The sequence below is a fragment of the Bos grunniens genome, chromosome 15, assembly GCF_055505025.1.
Source record: "Bos grunniens cultivar Pamir isolate PY7600 chromosome 15, Bosgru_T2T1.0, whole genome shotgun sequence".
NCBI lineage: Eukaryota > Metazoa > Chordata > Mammalia > Artiodactyla > Bovidae > Bos > Bos grunniens.
This window is the reverse complement of record NC_141179.1, coordinates 53,305,783-53,329,581: the sequence shown is the minus strand read 5'-3', so window position 1 is coordinate 53,329,581 and position 23,799 is coordinate 53,305,783. Positions and strand designations below refer to the sequence as shown.

The 23,799-nt window shown below is 47.7% G+C and overlaps 1 protein-coding gene across 17 annotated transcripts in view; it reads left to right on the top strand.

Moving 5' to 3' along the window:
• Positions 1 to 22,454, top strand: part of FAM168A (family with sequence similarity 168 member A) — a 242,229-nt gene extending 219,775 nt beyond the window's left edge. For 8 of the 17 annotated variants that reach the window (XM_086340700.1, XM_086340697.1, XM_086340693.1 and 5 more), the window contains 6 exons: positions 1,887 to 1,913; positions 6,821 to 6,946; positions 13,351 to 13,493; positions 14,096 to 14,270; positions 15,580 to 15,709; positions 16,429 to 16,603. In XM_086340700.1, the coding sequence (XP_086196826.1) occupies positions 1,887 to 1,913; positions 6,821 to 6,946; positions 13,351 to 13,493; positions 14,096 to 14,270; positions 15,580 to 15,692 (584 nt within the window). In that variant the 3' untranslated portion in view covers positions 15,693 to 15,709; positions 16,429 to 16,603. Of the gene's footprint in view, positions 1 to 1,886; positions 1,914 to 6,820; positions 6,947 to 13,350; positions 13,494 to 14,095; positions 14,271 to 15,579; positions 15,710 to 16,428 lie in introns of all 17 variants that reach the window. The other 9 variants (XM_086340694.1, XM_086340692.1, XM_086340704.1 and 6 more) reach the window with 5 other exon arrangements.
• Positions 22,455 to 23,799: the final 1,345 nt, after the last annotated feature.

Sequence of the window (23,799 nt, the reverse complement as noted above, 5' to 3'; positions counted from 1 at the left end):
CTTTTCTAAATGGGAAAACTAAAACTTAGAGAAGTTAATGGAACTAGCCCAAAGATCCCAATCCAGGCATCCAGCCACCACATCCGCATGCACTCTTAACCACATTATAGTTGCAGTTAACTAGAGAGAAATTGAGATGTTAGAGCAGTCAGGAGAGAGAGGGAAGGGAGAGCAGATAGAAAAAACCTGAAACTGGGGCGGTGGGGTGGGGGAGAATGGATAGATTGGAAAGCTCCTAGCATGTATAAAGTACTGATTAAGTTTTAATTTTAATGCACACAAAATATCAACCCACATCTAACTTGATTTTCCCCAATTTTGCATTTTTAAAAATCAACATATTTCTAAGCTCTGACTAAACCATTTTCTCAGGAACCCACATAGTCCACTACACAGGGTGGTATTAGCATGCTGTGTCAGAAAGCTCCAAACTGGGAGTTGGAAGACCAGGGTTGTAGCACTAACTCTGCTACTGATTCTGGTGTGACCTTGGCAGATCCTTTTGTCTTTGGAGTTACATATGCACGCAGCTGGTCTGTGGCATACGGTGGGAGGCTGGCCTCTGCGTTTCCAGGTCTCTTGACTGTGGTGGAGGCACCGACTCAAGGACAGCAAAGATGTTGTAGATGCTCTCAGCTTCCTGCCAGAGCTGCCATTTGTGATGCTGAGAAATGCTGTAGGATAGAAGCCTGCAGAGGAGCCAGGCTATCAGGTTGAAATTTCTCTCAGCTTCTTCAAGGAGACAAAGACGTTGCTTCAAAAAAGAGCTTTTTTTTTAGCAGTACTGAGTACCCTACAATGTCATCTGTCCAGAATGCAGGGCAATGTTTCACTCCTTCATTGGTTTTGAAAGCAGCTTGGGTACTTGGAGCTTTTTTCCAAGCTCTAACGACTTGAGGGCTCTTCTTTAAATTTGGCCCCGCAGGAGGTGTAGCCAGCAGAGACTTGTTTTCAGAATCTAGAGACCAAAGGATGTGTCATATTAATGGTAATCTGACTTGAAAATGAAGCGAAAGGAAAAACAGAATAACTAACATAGATAAAAATGAAATACCTCCTCACAAAAAAATCTTTATAAATCATTGTCATCTGTTGTCGCACTTGATTTCATAGCAGCCTTCTAGACTAGATACATTGTTCCCATTGTGCATATGGTGAACCTGGGAAGGGGAAGGAATTTTTGTTTTCTGAACATCTGCCATGATCCAGGCACCATGCAGGTCTTGTCACAAAATTTTTTTTTTCCTACAGTCTTGTGAGTTAGAGATTCTTGTCTCCAGTTTTGCTCAGAGAGGTAAAATTACTTGTGCAAAGTTGCACAGCTAAAGAGCAGTGGAGCTCAGATTCAAAGCCAGTCTGACTGCCCACAGTCTGCCCCTTCTACAGCAGCACACTCTCCCAGAGGTTTCAGGGAATAAAGTGCCCCTGCATTGGTCCTAGCCCTCCAGCACTATAGAGAGCTCTTCAGAGACCAAAGATGGTGGTTTTGTCCCTAAACCTTTAGCTTTTTATCCAGCACATACTGCCTCTGTCGTGTGTGAAGTCCCTCTGCAATGCTTGGGAGAACTGAAATTTATTCTTAGCATAAACAAGCAAAGAGCAGGCAGGAACTTGGACATATGCACTTCCAGGCAGCTCTGGGTCAGCTTCCTGGAAGATGTCGTGGCATCCAAAGGGTACCCCTCCCCAGTGAGTGGGCTTTCCTGGATGGCAAGTCTGTCACCCTCTCCAGGGTGGAGGTACTTTGTACCCTTTGCGTTTACGGTTTTCTTATGTAGCCCGGGGGAAACTGCTATTTTGAGATAAAGTCTGTTTTTGTAACTGCAATATGTACTACTTTGCACAGATTCTTAGTGGTAATTTCAACTAACATTTCTATCCAACAGAGTTTCAGTTCCTGCATTCAGCTTATGGTAGGAAAGCTATTTTTCCTCATCTGTATTATGGCCTATGAATGTGTTATCTCGTAACAACAGTAGATCCCCTCTCCTTTCCTCCCCAAATCCCATCCCCTAGGCTTGGGCTCCCCCAGGTGGCTCAGCAGCAGTTCCTAAAGCATGCAGGAACATGTCTGATGGTGCAAAATCATGGGTTGGAGACACATATGAACCGTCCCCTAGGGCAGCAGTGAAGGATCATGGCACTAAAAGGCGTCTCTCCCTTTCCTCACCTCCGGGGTCTCATCTGACCTAGGTCAGAAACCTTCACCCTGTGACTGCTGAATTCAAACCAGTGAACAAAAATCCCTGGGCCTCCATGGCTCCTCTATTGGCTGTGTGGCAGCCCCTGTGGAGGAATACCTGGATTATGCCTGTAAGAACGCAAAAAACCAGTCTGCCCCAGGATCAGATTTTTCCATCTGCATTGGCAGCCTCACATGTTTAAAGACCTGGTTAACTTTAGATGCATCTATTCCCTCAGCCCAGATCTTGAGTTCTGGCTCATCTGGGGGCATTTTCCTAGATGGTGAGAGGTGAGGGTCAAGTGTGCTAATAAACCAGGGACCAGAGCTGGATTCTCTGGGCAGTGTGGACTCCAGCCCCAAGGCACCACGGGGAACTCCTGGGCACCTGTGAGGGTCCCAGCAGTGTAACTTGACTAGGTCCTTTTTTGTCATAGACAGGAAGGGACCATAGCGGGGACTTGTTGCTTTCACCACCCTTTCCTGGGCTGCTCAGGACAATGTTTTTGTAAAGTCTCTGCACACTTTCTCAACTTTTAACCTTGAATTATTTGGATGTTGAAAATTGAATTTGTGTGTGGCCCATCTTTTAGGAGATGAGCTATGAAAATCTCTCCTTTATGCTGCTGTAGGCTGCGTGATCTTGGGCAATTTGCTAGTATCTCCAGGCCATTAAGTGTTTTATTCCAGATGATCTCTGAGGTCCCTTTAAATGCTAATAGAGGGCCCTCTTAAAATCTTATTATTTCATTTTTGCTAGTCACAGACCTGTTTCTCTTATTGTTTATGAGGAATCATTTTTGTTTGCCTCAGAATATATGAACTTGAACAGAAGGCTCCATAGAAAGTGAGAGAAGCACTCCTGCTTCCTTTCCCTTCCAGTTGTAGCATCTAAATATTAAGAGTAGTATGGAGCTCTTCTCTTCACAGATGGTTCTGTTCCGGACCCTAAGCTGGGAGCCCTTTGAAGCTGCAGAGGTCAGTAAGACAGTGTTCTTGTTTTCAAGGAGCTCACAGTTTAACAGGGGAGATAGACAAACCAGCAGGGAACTTCTAAGAAACACAGGAACTGGGATAGTGAACCAAATGGGGCACATGAGAGAAGTATGGTCAAGAATTGGGGGGGAGAAAAGGACCTCATAGTGGAGGCAAGTCTTCAGTTCATGGTTGATGGATTAATAAATGCCTACCAGGTGGCATTTGGGGAAAGATATGCCAGGAAGAGTGAGCAGTGTGAGCAAAAATACAGAGAAGTGATGCTTCTTGGCATAGTCTTGGAATGGTGAGCGATTTGTGTGGCTGACATGTAGGGTTGAGAGCGAGAACAAAAAGAATCTAGAGAGATCATAGGACTAGATCTTGAGGGGCCTTAAGTGCCACACAAGGCGTTAGGTAGTGGAGGACCATGGGATGTTTTTAAGAAAGAAGGTTTTGTGATTAGATATAGGTCTTAGAAATATCACTCTGCTTGCAGCTTGGAGATTGGAGTTAGCAGGTCTAAAAACAGAGAGAGGAAGCAGTTGCAGTAATTCAGGGAGGAGGTGATGAGAGCTTCCATGGAGCTGCCACATCTGTGAGTGGAGGAGTGGGCAAGCCCCAGAATCAGAAACTGTGAGACCAGATACTTGATTTTTGATCCTCACAATCAGTGCTGTCAAGCGATCAAGTAGTGGTTATTTATTGTCGTATTGTGAGACAAAAATCTGAAGTTTAGAAAGGTGTCGTGACTTGCCCAAGGTCCCACAGCTAACAAGTGGCACAGCCCAGGCCAGAACTCAGATTTCCTGACACACTGCATTGTTCAGGATGATGGTCCCTTGCTGCCTCTCCTCCTTGTAAGTGTGCTTAACAGATTGTTCAAGTGTCAGAGGGCGTGAGGGCCCCGTGTCCAGGGATGTGAACAACCCAGCACTTGGACATGGGCAGCATGCTGTGACTGGGTTCTCTCTCTCTTTTTGTAAATTGAGGAATAGTATATATATAGCACTCCATAAAGTTTCGCCAGTCTCAAACATGCACCTCAATAATATTTGACAAATATATACACATGTATTTATTCAAAATATAGATCATTTCTAGGAGTTGGTACCTTTCATGGCACCAGGAGCAGGCATGCCTGTCAGAGCAGCCTTCTCTGTTACCATGCCTCTCAAAGTGTCAGTTGGATTGTCTTCATCCCACAACTGAGTTCTGAATTGCTACAGGTTACTTTAGAATTGTACATGGACAAGGAGAATCATATGGTATATCTAACTAATGAGGAGAGCAGATTGACAGCTGCTATTTGTTGTTTTAGTCTTCATATTTATCTAGTTACATAGATTATTATATATTCATATATATAGAAAACTACAGAAATATTAGTTTTTGTTTTCTTTATAATGAAGCCAGAACAAAATATCCACTTCTTCACAAACATGTATGGTTTAGTTCACTGGCTCAGTTGGGAAATACACAAATCAAAGGCACAGTCACACTTGCTTCTTTCCTGGTTAGCCTGGAACATTGTTTTGCTGTGCGTGATGCTGTCTTGTTCACTCTCTGGCTGGCGTGTGGCTGTGTTGCATCCCCAGCTAGACCATAAATAACCTTGTGTGCGGTGCCCATGACCCACGTGTGTTCCTGTCCACCGTGGCACTCCCCTCAGTGCTGAGTGCAGTGTAGGCCTCAGTTGCTCTCTGGTTGATTTTGACGGACTTTAATTGTCACATGGTCCTTCAGGCTAATGTCAAACTTTTGGTTTATGGTTAAAATTATGGTAAAGTATGCACCATTTGGGTTAAAAACTGGACCAGAATAGGACATCCAAATTCTCCACAGTCAGACTTCAGGCTCCTGCCCTCTGGTAGATTCCTGTGGGGTCTAGAGGGCCTGGGCTTGCTCTATCTGACTTCTTAGAGTGAATGTTTTACTTTTTTAGGGAGTTGATTTAGGTGGTCAGGGCTTTCCAGCCAAGTGGAGTGGCAGGTTCTAAACTTGGAGCCATCTTAATAGGATTTTTCAACACTAATTGGTTCCTTTATTAATCCCCACCACTCCCCCCATCCCCACCCCTCAGGCAAAGAAACTCAAGGTAATTGTTTAAAATTGACTGCCCTCCTCCTTTGTTGTCTGCAGAGTCATGATCTAATGTCCAGCAAAGGCCCTGGACTCTGCATGGAATTCTGCTGGATCTCCATTTCTTCTACCAGAATTCTCCTTTTAGTGTCACTTCCCTGCCCATGATTTCCTTCTCATTTCTCAGCATCTGTTGTATATATTGTGGGCCATTGATGCAAGCTCAGAGTCAGCCCAGAACAGCTACACTCTTTTCCTTGGTTCAGCTAAAACAGCAGAGTCTTTGACCTCCTCCTCTGGCCACAGTACTTTGACGACTGAAGGACAGAGGCGTTTCCAGTTACCTGGACAGGCAGAGGGGTTTATGGGAATTTGTCTGGAGTGGACTATCCTTGTCCTGATGGAATGAGAGAGTATAGGCAAATTTGCTGCTCTTACTACCCTGTCTACCTCAGCCCCTTGTTAAAATGTTTCAAGTATATCCAACTGTTGCCAATACTAATATACTTTAAAACACCCCATATCCATGACTCCCAAGACCTTATTTGAGTGGAAAAGATACTGCTAAAATCATTTTTTAGTCCTAAGTAGAAATTTGGGTCAGGAATATTTCTTCTCTAGTGTTTGAAAATAGATCAAGGGAGATACCTAAAACATTAGACATCCCCCTCCTTTGAAACTGTATTTCCTTACCTTCCCTACAGGACACATGAAGGTAAGTTTTTTGAGTCACTCCCCACTTCTAGAACATAGGAAGCATCAGCCTTCAAATTTCTCAAGCTGAGCTTTGAGTCAGCCTGGAAAGTCTCTGCAGATTTCTTTCAAACTGGGCTTCATCTCTATTTCACATCTACTCTAAGGTTGACAGTTGCTTTCTTGATGGCCCAGAAGATTTCGTCTCTAATTCATGAGGCCATGTCTCAGGTGGAGCACTGTGGCAGGAGGTACAAAGGGTGTGCCAGAGGCCTTTCTGCCTGGTCCCCGCTAGGTGCACAGGAGAAGGAGTTTGCAGGGAGAGTCCCACTGGACAGCCTGTGCCTTCCAAGCTGCCAAAGCTCAGTCCCTTTACAAGAAATGGCAGTCCAGCAAAGTTCACGTCAGGTGGTAATGAGCATTCTGGGGTCTCTCTGAAAGCGGTTGTTAAATACACCTCCAGCTGAGATTTCAGGCATGAAAAAGGAGTACTCAGTTGATCTGGCCCAATAGGCAGTCAAAGGTTCCGAGTTGCTACACATTAACAAGGAAGTGGCTAAGGTATATCTCAGAGCCTTAGGCCAGAATGCCAGACAGTGGAAGGTGGTATTCATAAGCATTGTCATGCTTTTAGTAGTGGGTAGAAAATCCCAACTCTCCTGATTAGTGTAAGGTCAGATTTCCTCAGCTTCAAATCATTTAGAAGCTCATTTCAGCACTCCTCCCAACCACTCACCCATCTCAGAAAGGCTGAACCATCCTGTGTGTCTGAATGGGGCCCCTTGGGTTATATGTTTCCGTCCAGCCCAAGACCCTTGCTTTGTGTCTGTGATTGGTGGTGCCCACTTCTTATTTCTGCCTAATGCCATTCTTGTGTCTTCCCTTAAGCAACTCTGCTGATGAAACAGGCCTGGCCACAGAACTCGTCTTCCTGTGGCACTGAAGGCACCTTCCACCTCCCAGTGGACACCGGGACCGAGAACCGAACTTACCAAGCATCCTCTGCGGCTTTCAGTAAATACAGCCTGTCTCCTCCTTTCCTTGTTCCCCTTGGTTGGGACTGATTTGTCTCTTAGGAAGAAAGGAAAGGGAACTTTTAAAACTGACATTTGTAAGACAATGTTTTAAGAGGTTCTCTCTCCAACCCACTGAAAAATTGGCCCTCCTCATACAGGAGCGTGGTGGGCTGCCGTCTGTGGGGTCGCACAGAATCGGACACGGCTGAAGTGACTTGGCAGCAGCAGCATACAGGGAAAGGTCATCCTCTTTAATCATGCACCCCACTTTGAGGAGACACAAAGCAGAGAGGGAGAGAGAAGGAAGTACTCATCTGCCAAGAAGTTTGATGAGGGAAGGACTGTTACTGCATTTCAGGGGAAAAGACAAAGGGCAGTTTAAAGGCTTGTGGACTTTTGGACAGAGGGGCCTCCTCCAGCTAGCACAAGGATTTTCAGCCTCAGCACCGTGGACATCAGGAGCAGATAATTCTTAGTTGGGAGGTGGCTATGTTGTACAAAATTGCCCCTTGCTTGAGAAATACTGCCCCTTGCATGAAAGCTACACCATGGAAGCAACGTAAGTGCAGGGGTCCTAGTGGAGGCCGGAAACTGGTCTGGCTGGTCAGATGGGTCCCGTTCACTCGAGGCTCAGTGGAGTGACCGATGGTTTCACTTTCACCTCTGATTTTTAACACAAAATGACTCCACTAGGTAAAATGAGGGCCAGTGTTCAGAAATTACCGAGTGGCATTTTGACTCTGTGTAAGGAAAATCTTCATGCTTTCTTGGAGCTGTCCAAAAGAGAAATAGCTGGCTTTGCGTGTGGTAAGCGCCTATCTCTTAAGTTGTGCCAACATGGGCTGGTCAGACCCTCAGAGGGATGTTGCAGACTAGGCCCATGGTCTGGGGTTCAATGAAGTATTACTCTATTAAGTAAGTAAATTAGAAGAATATGTTGTATTTAAAGTTTTTCATTAAAATATTGTTTTCTCCTTAGTTATCATTGCCCCTTCGTGTCAACATAGTTTATACAACATAACTCTCACCTTTTGAAGAATATGCTTTCATGATCACCCTCTCATTTAATCTACACGATAGTCCTGTTTGGGTGGATTTTTATTCTATTTTGAAAGCTGAAGCTCAGAAAGGTAATATGCCCAATGCAGCACAACTGGAGAAAGGTTTCACCTAGGATAAGTTTCTATTACGGACTTTTTTCTTGAGATTAATTTTACTGTTTTTTAAGAGAGAGACAATAGCAGTAGGGAGTTTTTCCAGATAACCTATGATATGATACATGTGCGGGCATATAATACATCTCTTCTATCCACACATATGGAGGTACATGCATACAGACACACCTACTGCAGTGTAGTGGAAAGAGGCCTGGAGTGGAAGACCAAAAGACTTGGATTGTGGACTTGGTTCTGTGTAACCTTGAATAATTCCCATGCTTTGGACCTTATTTTTTCTAAAGGTAAAATGAGACTAGACTAGGTCATCTTGGCGCTGTATACCCAATATCCTCCACCCTGTCAGGGGCCTTCTTGCCAGCTGCCAACTAGCCTTTGTTCACACATCTCCAAGTGTGGCGTATTCATTCCCTCCAGAGACAGTCTTTTCCACAGCAGGGAAGTATCTGTATTAGAAGGCCTTGCCTTTCACCATGTTAACCTCTTCCTGAAGTTCCACCGAACTGCCCAGTAGCTATAGCCCACTGTCCTCTCACAGGCTCTCACAGTCACTAGAAAGGGCCAAGGCGTACCCCCTTTCTTATAATTTATAGATAGTGGTAGGATTGACTGGTCCTCCCATATCCCCCCAGGGTTTCTCCCAGTACACAGATTTTGTGGCTTCTAATACCAGAGAAAACTCAGGACCCTTTGAAAAATTCAGTTTAATTTCACTAACACTTGCTAAGCCTGTTTGTAATTAGGTCTCCCTCCTACTTATTCAGCACTCTCTTGTTCAGCTGCCAACAAGGAGACTTGGGGGTCAAGGCAAGTCTCATACATAGAGCTTTGTCCAGACATATAAATCTGATAGTCAATAAACCGATTAGTCTAAAAGGCATCCTTGATGTGAGCATCAATGCATTTGAAAGTGGTAGGGGCTGTCCTGCTGAAAAAGAATTATGACAGTGCAGAAGGATTAAAGAGAGGGCTAAAAAGGGTTTATCTTGCTAATATACACACTCTCTTTATTACCCTATTTGATGGAGTTTAAAATTATGGTTAGGAACCCGAGAGAAAGAATAGGGTACCATAAACAAAGCCTTTTTCAAAAGACAGGGCTGGGACTGCGAGTGATTGAATTCCCTTTTTCTCTCACAATATCGCCTTTAATGAAATGGGGATACAAAGGCCAATATACCAGATGTCCAAGATTGGACTACACAGACAGACATATGATCAAAAAAGGAACTCTGCCCAGGGCATGGTAAGCCCTGATCTCTGGGCCCAGCTCTGCATTGATGTGCTGTGCAGTTTTGGAAAAGTTGCTGCTCCCCTGGGCTCTAGATTCTTCACCTGAATTGGAGAGGATTGAATTCAAGTCTCTAATGTCCTTAAGGTGTAGCATTCCAAAGTCCTAGTTCTGTAACCTTCAGACTTAGGTAGGACTCTTTTCAGGAGACCCAGGCCTCAAGAGATGAGTCTAAGTTCATTTGAGCAAAATCAATGAGTCTTTGTTTTGACTTGGTTTTGTTTTGTTTGTATCGAGTCCAACAGCTTTTTTTTTTCCCCTTTAATTTAGGTGCATAAAGTAATAAACCCTGAATTCTGTGATACTTGAGGTAGCCCAGGGGAATTTCCATTGATCCTCAAGGGTGTGGATAGGACCATCAGTCAGTTACGGAATGTCCTCTGCAAGGATTTTCTCATAAAAGTCTCACTGAAATACTCACAGCTTAGAGTATCAGCACTGGAAAGATCTTCTGATATTATCTAGTCCAATGAACGTATTCCTTAAGATAAGAATTGACCTGACTCACTGACGAGCCCAGGACTTGGGGACTGTAGTTAGAGGAGGGAGCACCGAGTCCTGGGTGCTCGTGAGCAGTCACTCACTTGCTCTCGTCGTCTTATCTGTGAAACGTTTGTGCTGGTCTTGATGATCTCTAAGATATCTTCTAGCTCTGCAGTTCTGCTTCTCCCTTCTCAACCTCTCTGGACAAATAGGCAAGGCCTTCTTCTCCAGCATCATCATTTTGGCCACCAAGTGTGTTTTGGCTAAACTGATTTGTATTCTGAGTTCATGTGTGTCTATTTCATAACATGAAGAAAGGAAACACTCTCAGACAAGGTTATTCTTAGGTGTAGAAACCAAATTCTACTGCAGTCTCTGGGCGCCTCTTGATTTCCCTCAGAGGGACAGTCTCAACACTTTGTGAGATGTGGTTGTCCTTGTGACACAGAAGGTGCGTGCAGGCTTCCCAGAGGATAGAACTTGAGCACACCTTCTCTGGAAACATAAAGGAGAGTCTAGCACCACTGGCGTGTTAACTTTAAAGAATCTTAAAACCATGGCATTTTAAACCATTAAATTTAAAAATTCTAGAATCCTGAAGTCTGTGTTCCAAGTTGGATCCCACCATGAAAGTTATGGTTTAGCTTCCTGTCTACTGTCATCTTTCAGACCAGTCTCTGTACACTTCCCAGGACAGGAAGCTTACTGTCTCTCTATACAGGGAGAGAGAAAGGAATAATAGGTAACCTATATGAACTATTCTTATTGTGTCAGGCTTTCTTCTAAGGGCTTTGCACTTATTCATGTATTCATCACTATAACTCTATGAAGTAAGTGATATTATTATCGTCCCCATTTTGTAGATGACGAAACTGATGTATTCTACAGCTGTTAAGTAGGAGAGCTGGGGTTTGGACCCAGGCAGTCAGTCTGGCTCCAGATTGCTCATCACTATAACCCTATGCTATATAGCTTTCAGAGATAGGGATTCTTAGGATTCGGGGGTGTCCTGCCCTCCTGCATGGAAGAGGGGTGCTTTCCATTCTGGCAGGGCTCCCCATAGCATCTTATTTCTTTAAGTCAGGAGTTAACAGGCTTTTCCTGTAAAGGGGCAGATAATAAATATTTTAGACTTTTCAGGCCTTATGGTCTCTGACATAACTACCATTCAGCCAGTAAAGCAGCCATAGTCAGTATGTAAATGAATGGGCATGGCTGTGTTACAGTAAAACTTGATTTACTAAAACAAGCTGCAGTCACACACACAAAAATTGTGGTTTGCATGTTTCAAATGTAAATAGTATGAATAAAAGATCCTGTGGTAAATCTGGAAATAGTCTCCTGCATATGCCTATCCTTTGAGATTCACAGTTCATCCTATTGCTTTAAAACTTGTCTCTGTCATGGAATAAAACCGATTTCTCTCTTATTTTATATTTCTCCTCCTCCTCTCCCTCCTCCCGTCTTCTCTCCCTTTCTCTCCCACCTTCTCCTTCATTGGGGGGAGGGGGCAGAATAGCAGTTAGGCTCCCTTAGCATCATACTTCATGTTCTTGGGACGTGCCCATCTTGAGAATCCCCTTTTTCTACAGACAAGTAAACTGTCTCTGGTTGAAGTACAGCTCAAACGGCTCCTAGACATGTGCAAACCTACGCTCCTTGACTTCCCCCACAGTATCTGCTTCTCCCGGGACCACATTTCATGATTAGCTGTATGGTCTAGACTCTTGGAGGAATCTGCTGTAGACTTCTTCCTCAACTGACTCACATCTCCACTTCCAGTTAGTTTCTAATTCTTACCAATGCTCTCTTCTCATTAATGTATTTTTCTCTACTCCATCCTCATTGCTACTTATTTCCCAAGCATGTTTGACCACAAAATCAGTTTCTCCAGTTTTTCACAGAACAAACTATGAATCTCCAGGTGGAAAGATAAACGGCATGATTCCAGGGAAGAGGACAGGGCACCTTTTGGCAGTGCCTTGTGTGGTAACTGCACAGTCGCTTTCACATCCTCCTGAGTATTTCATCAGGGTATGCCCAGGCTGTGGTGTGACCTGAGTGAGATTTGTGACTGTGTGGCAGCCTGCTTTAAATGGGGGTTAGGGTAGAAGAGAATCAGTGTCTTTAAAACAATGGGATTTTAGTTCAGGAAGAGATCTTCATTCTTAGCCTTCTGATTTTACAATATAAGAAACTAAGGCCCAGAGACTTGGCAGTAGTTACACCAAATTGGAGGAAAGCCTGGACTGAAGCCTGGACCCCTTCTCTTCCAGTAAAGCACCCTTTTTACTCTGCCTCCAGTTCCTTATAAAAACAGCTCCGTGTTACTGAATGGGTCCTTGTTGAGCGTCTTGTGGGCAAAAGACCTAAAGCCAAGAGAGGTTTCGTGATGTGTCAGCCAGACCAAGTCAGGATGGAGGACCACAGGGAAGAATCTCCAACAACACCCCATTGGAGATCCAAAGCCAAGGTCCCCTGGCACTGTCCCTTCAACTCGGAGAGTGGGGCTACCTGATGATCGCTCAGTTTCCATAGAATCATTCCATTTTGTGAATCTCTAAGGACATAGCCTTTGTTCCTAAGTGATTTATGTTTCAGGTTTTTCCTGTGAACTTAGGATCTGACTCTCTTTTCCAGAAATTCAAAGGCAGCATAGTTTGTGTGAATGGCTGATTGTGAACTTCTCGGAGCCTGACTTCTCAGCCTCCCTCCCCAGCTTCTGTCCACCCTGCTGACCAGACGTGGCCTGGGTTCCAGGTCGATGTGAATCTTTTTTATCCTGACTTCAGTCTTTCAAGCAGCGGTGGCCCTCCCCCAAGCCCCAGGAGGGGAGGAAAAGCAAGCCATGTAGAGCAAAGTTTTTCAGCATCTCAGAAAAGGAGGATCTCTGAATGGTGTTTTGTATGAGGTTTCCACCTTAAAACTTGACAGGGAAGAAGAGGAGTATGGTGGAGAGCAGTTCATAAAGGGAGAGAGATATAAGGAGGAAAGAGAGAGTAAGGGAGAAAGCAAGACAGAAGCAGCAGCAGCAGATGCCCCAGGGTACTGAGTGAAGAGATTTAAAAGCAAGAAGAAAGAGTGCAGTATAGAGCAAGCAGATTGAGGGTCTCCCATCCACATGTACCTGCCTGTCTCATGGTACAGGTTTCAGAATCCTAGACTGTCCGAGTTTCAAGGGCCCCTTAAGAGATCATCTGGTCCCAGCCTCAGAGCCCTGAGACACAGAGAAATAAAAGATGCCACACATGCAGCCCTATGCACCAGGACTGAGGGAGCTGCCTCTGGGGCCAGGGCTCTCTGGGCAGAGCCCTGTACTCTGTCTGTTCTCATCTGTGTTTCCAGCCTGGATTCAGCCCATGCTTGTCTGGGGAGTCGTGACTGGGACCTGCTGCCTCCCAGCGATGCTGTTCTGCCAACTAATTGGAAGTCTCTCTTATTGCCTTGGTACAGGATATACTGCGGGGACACCATACAAGGTCCCACCGACCCAGAGTAATACTGCTCCGCCCCCCTACTCCCCTTCACCCAACCCCTACCAGACGGCCATGTATCCAATCAGAAGTGCCTACCCCCAGCAGAATCTGTATGCCCAGGTAAGTACATGTAGAAGCCTGGGTCCACCTCTTCTGCAGGTAAAGGAGCCACCAGCCTGGGTGGGTGGGGTGGAGGGGGAAGAAAAGAGAGTTTGTGGCTCTGATCAGCTGTCATTCTTGTGTCACTGAAGCAGTAACCTTACAGCCTATACACACCCTCACTCTACCTCAGTCCACAGTCAGAGGCTCTTGTTATTATTTAGTAGAAGCATTTGAGAAGCTCTGGATTAAGATGATCCAGGCCCTGTGTCTACTCTGCCCAGAGATCAGCAGACCTGAGGGCTGTGATGGCAGAAAGCAGTCATGTGATCCAGGCAGTGGGATGTCACCTCAGACCATTGTCTCCATCGTCAACCTTCTTGCCTAAAAGGAAATACATAGTAAGAGACATTTGGGGAAGTGCTCTGCATTTAGGACATTTTTCCAGTATGTAAAATGGAAGCATTCACACCAGCACGGTGCTTCCACGAGCAGAGCCTCAGACCTTGTGTCCCTGGGCCAGAGATCCTCAGACACCATCCCTTAGGGTTTGAGACAGGCTCCCCTCCCCTCTCTCCCCACCTCTCCAAAAGCCGGTGTGACAAAAGCCCCTCTTCCCCCAGGGAGCTTACTATACACAGCCGGTGTATGCTGCCCAGCCCCATGTCATCCACCACACCACGGTCGTCCAGCCCAACAGCATTCCCTCTGCCATCTACCCGGCGCCTGTCGCAGCTCCCAGGACCAACGGCGTGGCCATGGGAATGGTGGCCGGCACCACCATGGCGATGTCAGCAGGTAAGGGCAGCATCTATGTCAGTGTCCATTCCCTTCCTCCAGGAACTCATGACAGTGGAAAACACAGTCATGGAATCGACTGTAGCATAACATGAAGAATCCTGTGCCTGGGAGTTCTAGGGACCCTCTAACTCTCTCCACAGGGCTGTGGAAGATTTCACCATGGAGGATGTAGTGAGCTAGGCCTTAAAAGGTGAACAGAGGCTAATCAGAGAGATGAAAGAGGGAAGGGCAGTCCAGGGGAGAGAACATGAGTAAAGCACATTCACAGAATGGACATGGTGTAAATCGCTTAGAAAATGAGAGCATGGAGTTGGAAGGGTGGCTGGAGCAGTTGTCAGAGATAAAGTGGTGGAGAGTCTCGAATACGTAGGTAACAGGGAGCTAGCAAAGAGGTTTAAGCACGGGAGAGATAGGGTTTGTCTAATCATTCTCTCTGACTGCAAGGTGGAGACAGCTAGGTTGGGGAGATATGGGGGGAAAGCTGTGCTTTAGAGGAGAGATAATGATGCTAGGACTCTGCTAGCAGCAGAGTCCCAAACAGGAGGGCACAGGGCAATGTTCTTTAGCAGGCAGGAGCTTCAGGACCTGTCTGGTAATTAATTGCGAGTCTTGGAAGAAACAGGAGTCCAGGAGGACCCCTTCTCCATTTCTGGCTTACTCTAGAAGCCCTGAGGATGGAGTTAGGGAGAGACACCAGAGGAAGAGCAGGTTTGGGGAAGTCTTTGGATGAGTTGGCATTAAAAGAAGAGCATGAGAAGACAAGAGGGCTCTGGATAACCTTGAGAGACCCAATTTTCAGAGAATCAGCGAGGTCATCTTCTGGGGAAAGAGAGTACAAGGGCTTGAGTGGGCAGGACGTGGGAGTTGGGATTTTCCTCTGCCCCTAATGTAAGCATTGAGGCCTCTCACTCCCCAGATCAGGTCAGCAAGCTGATGCAGATCTGCTGGGTGCCAGCCTTATTGTTTGGGTCCTGGGGACCAAATACCGATAGACCAAACCAGAGGCCTACCCTTAGGAACAGCTAGGTTAGTGGGACGACCAGCGCCACATAAAGCAGCAGACACCTCAGTGTGACGTGCAGTGAGAGGAGCGCACGGAGAAGAGTGAAAGGAGGCCACTGGAGACTGGCTGTCTTGGAGCATCAGGAAGGTTTCCCCTCAGGAGACGGCTCCTGGCAAGGTGGGGAGGGGCGGGCGGCAGCTCATGAGCAGGCGGGGAGCAGCTGTGAAAGATCACGGCTCTTCCTCCTTGTCCCAGCATGTGGACGGCCTCATCAGGTTTCCTCTTCTCCTTCCGGATGCTCAGGTACCCTGCTGACTGCACCCCAGCACACCGCGATCGGGGCACACCCTGTCTCCATGCCAACATACAGGGCCCAAGGGACCCCTGCGTACAGCTATGTGCCCCCGCACTGGTAAAGCCTGCGTCCATCCAAGTGAGTGAGGACCGGGTGGGAGGTGGGAGGGTGACCAACTCTCAGAGCTGTCTCAGAGCCCCTGGCTTGGCCTGCAGCACAGGTGTCAACAGGGGTTAGGTGACAGTTACTAGTTGTTTTCCTGCTGCAGCTTCAGCAATATCACTCTTCATGATAGCTGTCATTTTCTATATATTCTAGATACTTTACATACGTTATCTCATGATCCGCACAGTAACTCTGTGAAGTAAGGATCATTGCTCTATTTTACAGATATAGTTTAGTATCACTTAACTAGTAAAAACTAACCTGGGACTTGAACTCCAGTCCTCTAGTACTAAATTTTGTGCTCTTTACTGTATGGTCTTCAGACTACTTCTAACTGTGGGCCTATCCTTCCAATGAACTTTTATCTCAATCAGATGTTGGCTCTGACTGGGGCCAGGCAGAAGCCCTAGGTCACCCTCACCACCAGGCTCCCCCTGTCCTCTGCAAATCCTAAGGCAGTGCCAGTGACCTGTAGAGCTCCAGGGATGTCACTGAAAATCACTGCCATGCCTCCTTATCTCCCTTGCTGCCTCCTCCAGAGCTCTTGGCACTGGATGGGAAATGGGCCGCTCCACTGGGAAGACACAGACGAATCCATTTAGGGCTCTCAGCATGAGGGGAGGGTGTCCAGGAGTTCCCCAAGGGCCTCAGGAATACCGCTGTCACTAATGGCTTTCCCCTTCCTCTCCTAGACCTGGAGTCACACATTGTATGCAACTACTCAAGTCTTTCACAGGTGCTGGAGCAGCTCCCTAGCAGCACCACCTCTATTTGCAAGAAGAGACAACGGAAGTGCAAGGGTCACTTTATGCATCTTTAACGGTTTTGGTTTTTATTTTTGGTTTTTGTAAAAGCTGCTTTTTCTAATCTCCTGCCTCTCCCCACTGTCCCCCTCTGAGCCGCTGCCCTCGCAGCTCCACCCTTCTCCTACCTGACCAGGCACATCCTCTCTGCTCCTTTCCTTCCCCAAGCATTCAGTCCTGGGAGCCTAGTCTAGCGGCAGGCAGAGAGTGGGGTCTGTTGCAGTGGTTCTGCTGAAGGTGCAATTTCCTTTGAAGAGCATAGTGGATGTGACCCTTGGGTCCAGGGTAGGAACTCAGAACTGTTAAGCAAGCCACATCTCTGAGGGATGGTTTCTTTTTCGATTTTTCTCAAGCAGGATTAGTTTAAGACACTGCTGTATCCTGACACAAATGAAATATCTTCTGATATTTCTGAGAACCATCGCAACAGACCAAGAACAAAACCACCTGATTAGGTAGGAGCGTTCATAGCAGCTTAATAATACCCCAGATGAGAACCTGGGAAAACCAGATTTTTTCTTTGGGAGAACTTGAGGGAGGGTGGGGGGAGGGGCGCACTGTGGGAAGGCAGAGGGAAGAGAGTTGAGAGGCCCTTGCCTGCTGGCTTTGGCTTGTAAGGTCTCTGGCCGAATTGTCTGGGCCTGGACCCTCTAATTTGCACAGTGATGTTAACTGACCTGGCACTTCCTCAGAAGGTGATTTTTGACCTCAGACCTGCCAAGCAGCTGCAGGACGGTGGGATCCTAGCCCCCCAAAGCCTCGGAGGCCAAGTGCCCAGTGTACTCTAGACCTTGGCCTCTGAGCCTTCATGGATCCACTCTGGTGAGGAGCTTGCTCCTCAGTAGAGTGGAAACCTGTGGCATTTCTCTCCCTTCCCTTTGTCCTTCCCAGAGCCAGGGCTCACCCGTCTGTCCATGGCGCTGGCAGACAGGCTAAGTTCTTGGTTACCTTGTGCCATTCATGGCCAAAGTGAAGGAACCACATTCCAGGTGGGTGCTGGTGGCTCTGGAGGTCAGGATAGTGAAGGAGAAACAATAGCAATAAACATTTCATCGACTCATGGAACTGAAGGGACCTTAGCAATCATCTCATCCATTCCCCTATTTGACAGATAAGGAAGCTGAGGCCCAGAGAAGAGGAAAGGACTTCCCTAGACCTTGCAGTAAATTAGCATTAAATGCAACCTTCCTGCCTGGGGCATGCTGTCCACAAAAATTTACCTAGGGATGGATTGGCTTGGCTTTGTAAAAATGAAGCCAGCAGTGCCCACACCTGGTGAGCTCTGGAACAGTCTCTGGGCTTTTGTTTCTGCTCTTTTCCTCCATGGATTTCAAAGGCAGAGGTTGAAGACTTGGCCGAGGTCACATAGGGGCAGGTGGCGGGAACAGAAATTGCAAATGAGGAAATAGCATTTGGAAATTCTGTGAAGACATGTGGACCTCTCATCCTATACCTGACTCCAGCCCTTGGAGGAGCAGGTGGACTGGCTGAAAAGGAGTCCATGCTGTTAAGACAGTAGCCCCTCATCCTGAGAGGAGAGGAGGAAACATGGGCTCTCTGGGGAGAAGAGGGACCCCTGGGTCAGGAGGCCCCATTGGTCTCAGCCAGGAGCCCAGCTGTCTAACACTGCCCCCCCTGCACCCGGCACTTGGAGGGGTTAGCAGCCCCTTTGGGGATGGTTGGTGGCGGGGGGTGGGGGGGTGGGGTGGCATGCACAGGAACATTTTACTGTACAAAATGGGATCATTGATGACATTTAGAACTTCTAAATAACTCTTTTCATTTTAAATTCATGCATACGTGGATATATCCCTACCCCTACCTCCCATGTCTCCCTAAAGGAGGAAATAATCAGGAAACCCCTGGGCCAGGAGGACCTCAGAGGCTATCTGGCTGTTCCCAGGGGTGCACAGCCCAGCAGCATCCTCGACCTGGGAAATGCAGGACCAGTAAGGAAAAGCCCCGCTGTTCTAAATGGTCTGCTCAGGGGTGCTGAAAAGGTTTTGTTTTAAAACAATAGAAAGTTTTCCAGTGTTAATCCTTTTTTTTCTTCTTTTTTTGGGCAAATACCTCCTCCTACTCTCTGGTTGTATAAGGGTGGGTGAAGGTTGTTTTAGATTATGTCATACATGTTTAGAAAATGCCAAAATAATAATAATGATTATAATAATAATAGGAAACATTTGCATTTGTCAGGTGCTGCATAGACTTCAGAGCACTTCACAGCCTTTAATTTACTGACCCTGAGGGAAAGACAAGGTCAGAGTTATTTCACCCATTTGACAAATGAAGAAACTGGTCCTATTTAATAGCAGGAAAGGGAACTTGCCCCAAAGTGAGCAGAATGCTGGCACCCCAAAAGGCTCCCCTGAACCCTGCTGCCTCCAGATAGGCTGGGGCAGAACCAGAGGAGGGGAAAGGAGATCTAGGAATTACCTTTTTACCTTTGTTCATTCTGTACCAGTATGTAAAAACCAACATCTAGTACCTCAGTTTTTCACAAAGCAATTTCATATCCATCATCTGGCTTAACCCCGTGAAACAGATGATTCTCTCATTTGATCCATGAGGAAACTGAGACTTGGAAAAGCAGAGTGACTTGCTCGTAAGTGGCAGAGCCATTTGAATCTTAGTCTGCGGTCTCTTTCCCTCCAGTCTGAATCCGCACACAGGCTTGTGGACTGAAACGCGATGCTGTGCACCCTCTCCTGGCCCTTGTATGTAATTCAAGATCAAGGACAGACCCCAAGGCAAAAACAAGGTGTGGAAAGGCTGGGGTCTGGAAGAACCCAGGCATAGCACCCCTTTTGCGGGCTGAGCACCGGAGCCCCAGTTCAGCTGGCCTCACCCTCTTGCTTTGACGGAGATCCACAAGCCTGGCCAAGCTTGGGGAGTCATTGCAAAGGAACTGAGCCCAGGAGAACGAGGCAGTCGTGTGCCTGTGGTAGGATGAGCACACGTGGGATCACGGGCATCCATCAGGAGGTACCATGAGCATCATCCACAGTTACTGGATGGCCCAGTGGTCAAGCTGGACAGAAGGTCAGAGCTTGAGGGGCCCTGTCATTTTAGGAAGTCCAGCAAGCCAGAGAGGACAAGGGGTGCACCCACATGACATTCGAGCTGCAGCATGGCACCAGCAAAGCCCTCTCCACCCCGTTCCACTGCTTCTCACCAGTGCTACAAGCTTGGTGGGCAGGGTTAGGGGTACAGGTGGTTCCAGTCACCAGCCAACCCTCACGGCTTTCCCCACTTGTACCTGCCTCCCTCTCCTTAGCCTGGGGCCCAGGAAGCTGGAGTCTGGAAGCTGGAGTGCCCCCAAGTGGTAAGAGCCTGAAATTTAATCTTTCTGCCACATTTTGGAAAAATTGATTTCCTTTCTTCCCTGCAAGACAAGACAGTTGCTGCTCTTCCTCTCTCTCTCCTGGCAGTGACTGTAAAGTGAATATCCCCCTCCCTATATATTGAAAAAGGACACTCACCTGTCCAGTTTATTGTCTGTATACGAAGTACTTTGATATTGATTGCCAAAATTCCCATTTTATAGATAGAAAAAACTAAGTCTCTGAAAGCTTAAGAGACTTGCCAAAGGTCACATAGCTCATGAGAGAAAGAGCCAAGATTTGAACTCTTCAAATCCTCTGCTCTTTCTGCTGACACCTGCAGGCCTTGGTGGCCAGCATGCAGAAGGGATGGGCTACCTGTCTGCCCCTAAACAGAGGAACGCTCCAGGGAAACCTGGGAAGTCAGTCTTCCCTGCTGAGCAGATTTTTATGAGGAGCCCTGGAAACCCAGAGGCAGTTCCAGCTGGCAGCACTCGAAGGACAGGAATTTGCAATAAGAGGCCTAACTTGAGCAAAGCACTTTGGGGTCATGATGCCTAGGACTGAAGACGTGTTCAGGGGCAGCCCCAGGCACCTGTCCATTGAAAGACCTATGTCCTTAGGAAGCCTGTGTACCCTTGCTTTCTGACCCTGGAGAGCAGGCCCACTATCCAGACCCAGTGAGTTGGCACTTCCAGGGGACTTGATGTAGCCCTGAATGCTCAAAAGTACACCTGAATCCAGACCCTGGGTTTGTTTTTCCCAAGAGTGAGGACCAGGATCTAGAGAGACACTGTGCAGTCCTTCCACCTCATCCCAACTCTTACCCTTGGCCACCCAAAGTGTTCCAGAGATCTGGGAGTGTGTCTTCAGAGAGGCTGGCTTTGTTCCAAGTACCCTTCAGAAATGAATCACATGGAGCATAGGAGTAGTGCAGATCCTTTGGTCACAGAGTTCTGATGTCCTCACTGTGCAGACAGGACTCAGCCAGAGGTCCAGAGAGGCACTGGCTGAATCAGGCCTGGAGCCCTGCATGTCAGACCCTCAGCTCTGCTCTGAGGGAGGCGAGAGGGAGGCCTAGAGGGCACAGGTCTTGGTCACAGCACTGTGGCTGGATCAGTCACTGAGATGTCACCATGGTATTTGCTCCTCAATTGCAGTTCAAAGTACATGTGGAAGCTCTGCTTTTCACCCTGTATTCCACAGCACTGTAGGGCATGTGGTCCCCAGCTGATTGCCAAGCTTGGGAATCCAGAGGGGGCAGGTTGGGCAGTGGAGGGGCAGGCTCCATGCCAGTGTCCAGCCCCAGGAGAATCCAGGCTAGACTTCCCTCCAAAAGCTGGATCAGAGTGGAGACCCAGCCAGGCTAACATCGGGTTCCACAGCTGAGCCTGAGAGAGCTCAGCCTCCTTTGGGTGTGCCAGGTTGGTGGCAGGATTTGTCCTTTACCTGTCCACGTCCCCTCTAGAAAACCTGTTTCTGAAATTAGGCATTACATGGTTCTAGGGCCTGGCCTTTAAATTTCCTGGCAGGCCAGTTTCAACATTCCATAACCAATCTTGCCTGAGCCAGACTTGGGTCTCACTCCCTCACTTTCTCCAATGGGTATTTTCTACCTTGTGTGCTGTTGAGTCCAGCCCAGTAGCCAGGTGATTGGGGCTGGCTGCCACAAAGCCAGAAAGGGAAACTAGAACGCTTGCTTCCCTGTGGCTGCATCCATAGTCCCTGGGTCTTCTTGCTGTGGCAGTGAGGCCCTGTACCCAGTCCAGCTCCTGGTAGAGGGGCTATTTTCCTTTTTTGAAGAGAACACATATAACAGCTTTGCTGATAAGTACCAGCCCATAGGTCTCAAAAGGGTGAAGTCATCTTTGGGCCTGACCCCAGCAAGACCAGCATCTCCAGGCTCCAGCCTTCCTCCTTGTGCCTGACAGTCAGGGAAAGAGTGGGACTGGCCAGAGACCACCTTCTCGGGTCAGCCAGCTTGTCTGGATCTATGGTGGGAGTGCAGCTCTTCCTTACCCAAGGGGAGGTAAGGCCAGGCCTCTAGCAACGTGGCGTTGTCTGTCATGACCTTTAAAGGCCCAAGGGCCTGTCCCTGTCTCCTGACTAAAAGGCATCTGCATCCCTGTTCATATCACACAACAGAGAAACTTGTTCTCGTGGCATGTACCATCCCTGTGAGAGAGCGTTGTATATGATTTTGTATTTTTTAATTCGTTTTAATCTACAGGTTGGAATCTAGTTTTTAAATTTTATTGGAACTCACATTTTAAAAAGAAAAACATTTAAAATAATAATAATAAACCTTTGACCGGTGTCTTCCAAGTAGTTTGAGCAAAGAACTTATAGGTGTTTTCAAAACACAGCCTGGAGTGTAAAGAGTGGAAAGCCCCGCGGCCTCGCTTGTGTGTATGAAGTGTAAATCTGGTTTTGTTCTGTTGTTTTGGATTCTTTTGGGTTTTTGTTCCGTTTTGTTTTGAAGATCAGATAGTGATCACTCTGAAAGATTGAAGCCAAGAATTTGTAACTATGATATTTACTGTAAGCTGTAGAACATTGAATAACTATTAAAAAAGTTTCCAAAAAAAAAAAGTCTGGAGTGACCAGACTGGTGGTTCTTGGGAGAGGGAGACACAGACACCTGTTGGGTTGGTGAGTGTCCCCTGGGCTTCTCCCAAGTTGATTCTAAACTTTTTTTCACCAGTCAAGCGATACCTACAGATACGCTGCATCTCCGGGTCAGGGGCCGGGGCTAAGGTGTGTGATACAGGAGTGCAGGGAAGCCGTGAATGATGGAGGCTGCATCTGCCGAGTGCCCACCGTGTGGCCGGTGCTGTGCTTTATGCTTGGTGACTGGCAATCCTCACGGCAGGACAGGAGGTGAGCCCTGTGGGTAGCCCTGGCCTTGGGAGGGGGAGCAGCTGAGGAGGGCGAGTACCTTGGCCAAGGTTACAGAGCTAGTGAGGGGCAGAGCTGGAACTTACACTTGGTCTGGCTCCAAAGCACAGGTACCAAGCCCCAAGTTCTCCTGCCCACCCTGGAGGAGGCAGTGCCTACATCCACTTAACAGGGCTAAGCGGTCTGTGGGCCCAGAAGGATGGCTGAGGGTGATAATGTGGTCTCCATCCATGTCGTCGTCACGTGCTATCAGCTTTATTTATGTCCAAAACATCTCTAATCTCCCTTCTGGGCAAAGCCACTGTCCTGGTCCAGGCCTGGGTTTCCTCCCTGGTCATCGCGGCAACTGTTCCTCCTAGGGCCTGGCTCCTGCCGTCCACGCCCTACCAGCCTCCCAAGTATTCAGCTTCCTCAAGTGGGGAGAATCCTTGAGGCCCAAAGAGGCTAAGTGCCCTGGCTATAACTAACACTCTGGGGCCCTCTCCGCCAGACTGTACCCCGGGCCTCCACAGAACCTCCCTCCCCTGTGGGGGCAGAAAGCTGTGTCAGGTGTGGTCGGGGACGATGTTCCTGGGCTCTGTCACAGCAGTTCCTCCTGGACAGGAAGGGGACTTTGTCCAGGGACTCGGCTCCAGGAGCAGGTGGGAGGCGGAGACCTGGGCCGAGGCACCCACCATTCTAGCCCACGGAGGAGGGGCAGCAGAGTGAGAAGAGGTCAAGCTCAGAACTGTCCTCATTGGCCACCCAGAGCCCCACCTTGTCCTCTAGCTCCCACCCTGCCAGCAGCCTCGGCCTACCTTCAGCTCAAGAGTAGGTTTTAGAGCCAGGAAAGCTTCCAGGTGAGAGGGGGGTCCTCAGGGTCAACCATATCAGACGCACCCCTAGCTGGTCCTCAGCTCATCTCCCTTTTGGGAGGTGGCTTCAGTATCCCCAAGGATCAAGTGAAGAGACTGGGGCCAGAGCCATTCCTTTTTCTTACCTTCCAGCAAGCAGGAAATTGGGGTGGCAGGCGTGGTCTGGAGGTGACCAGTGCCTATTA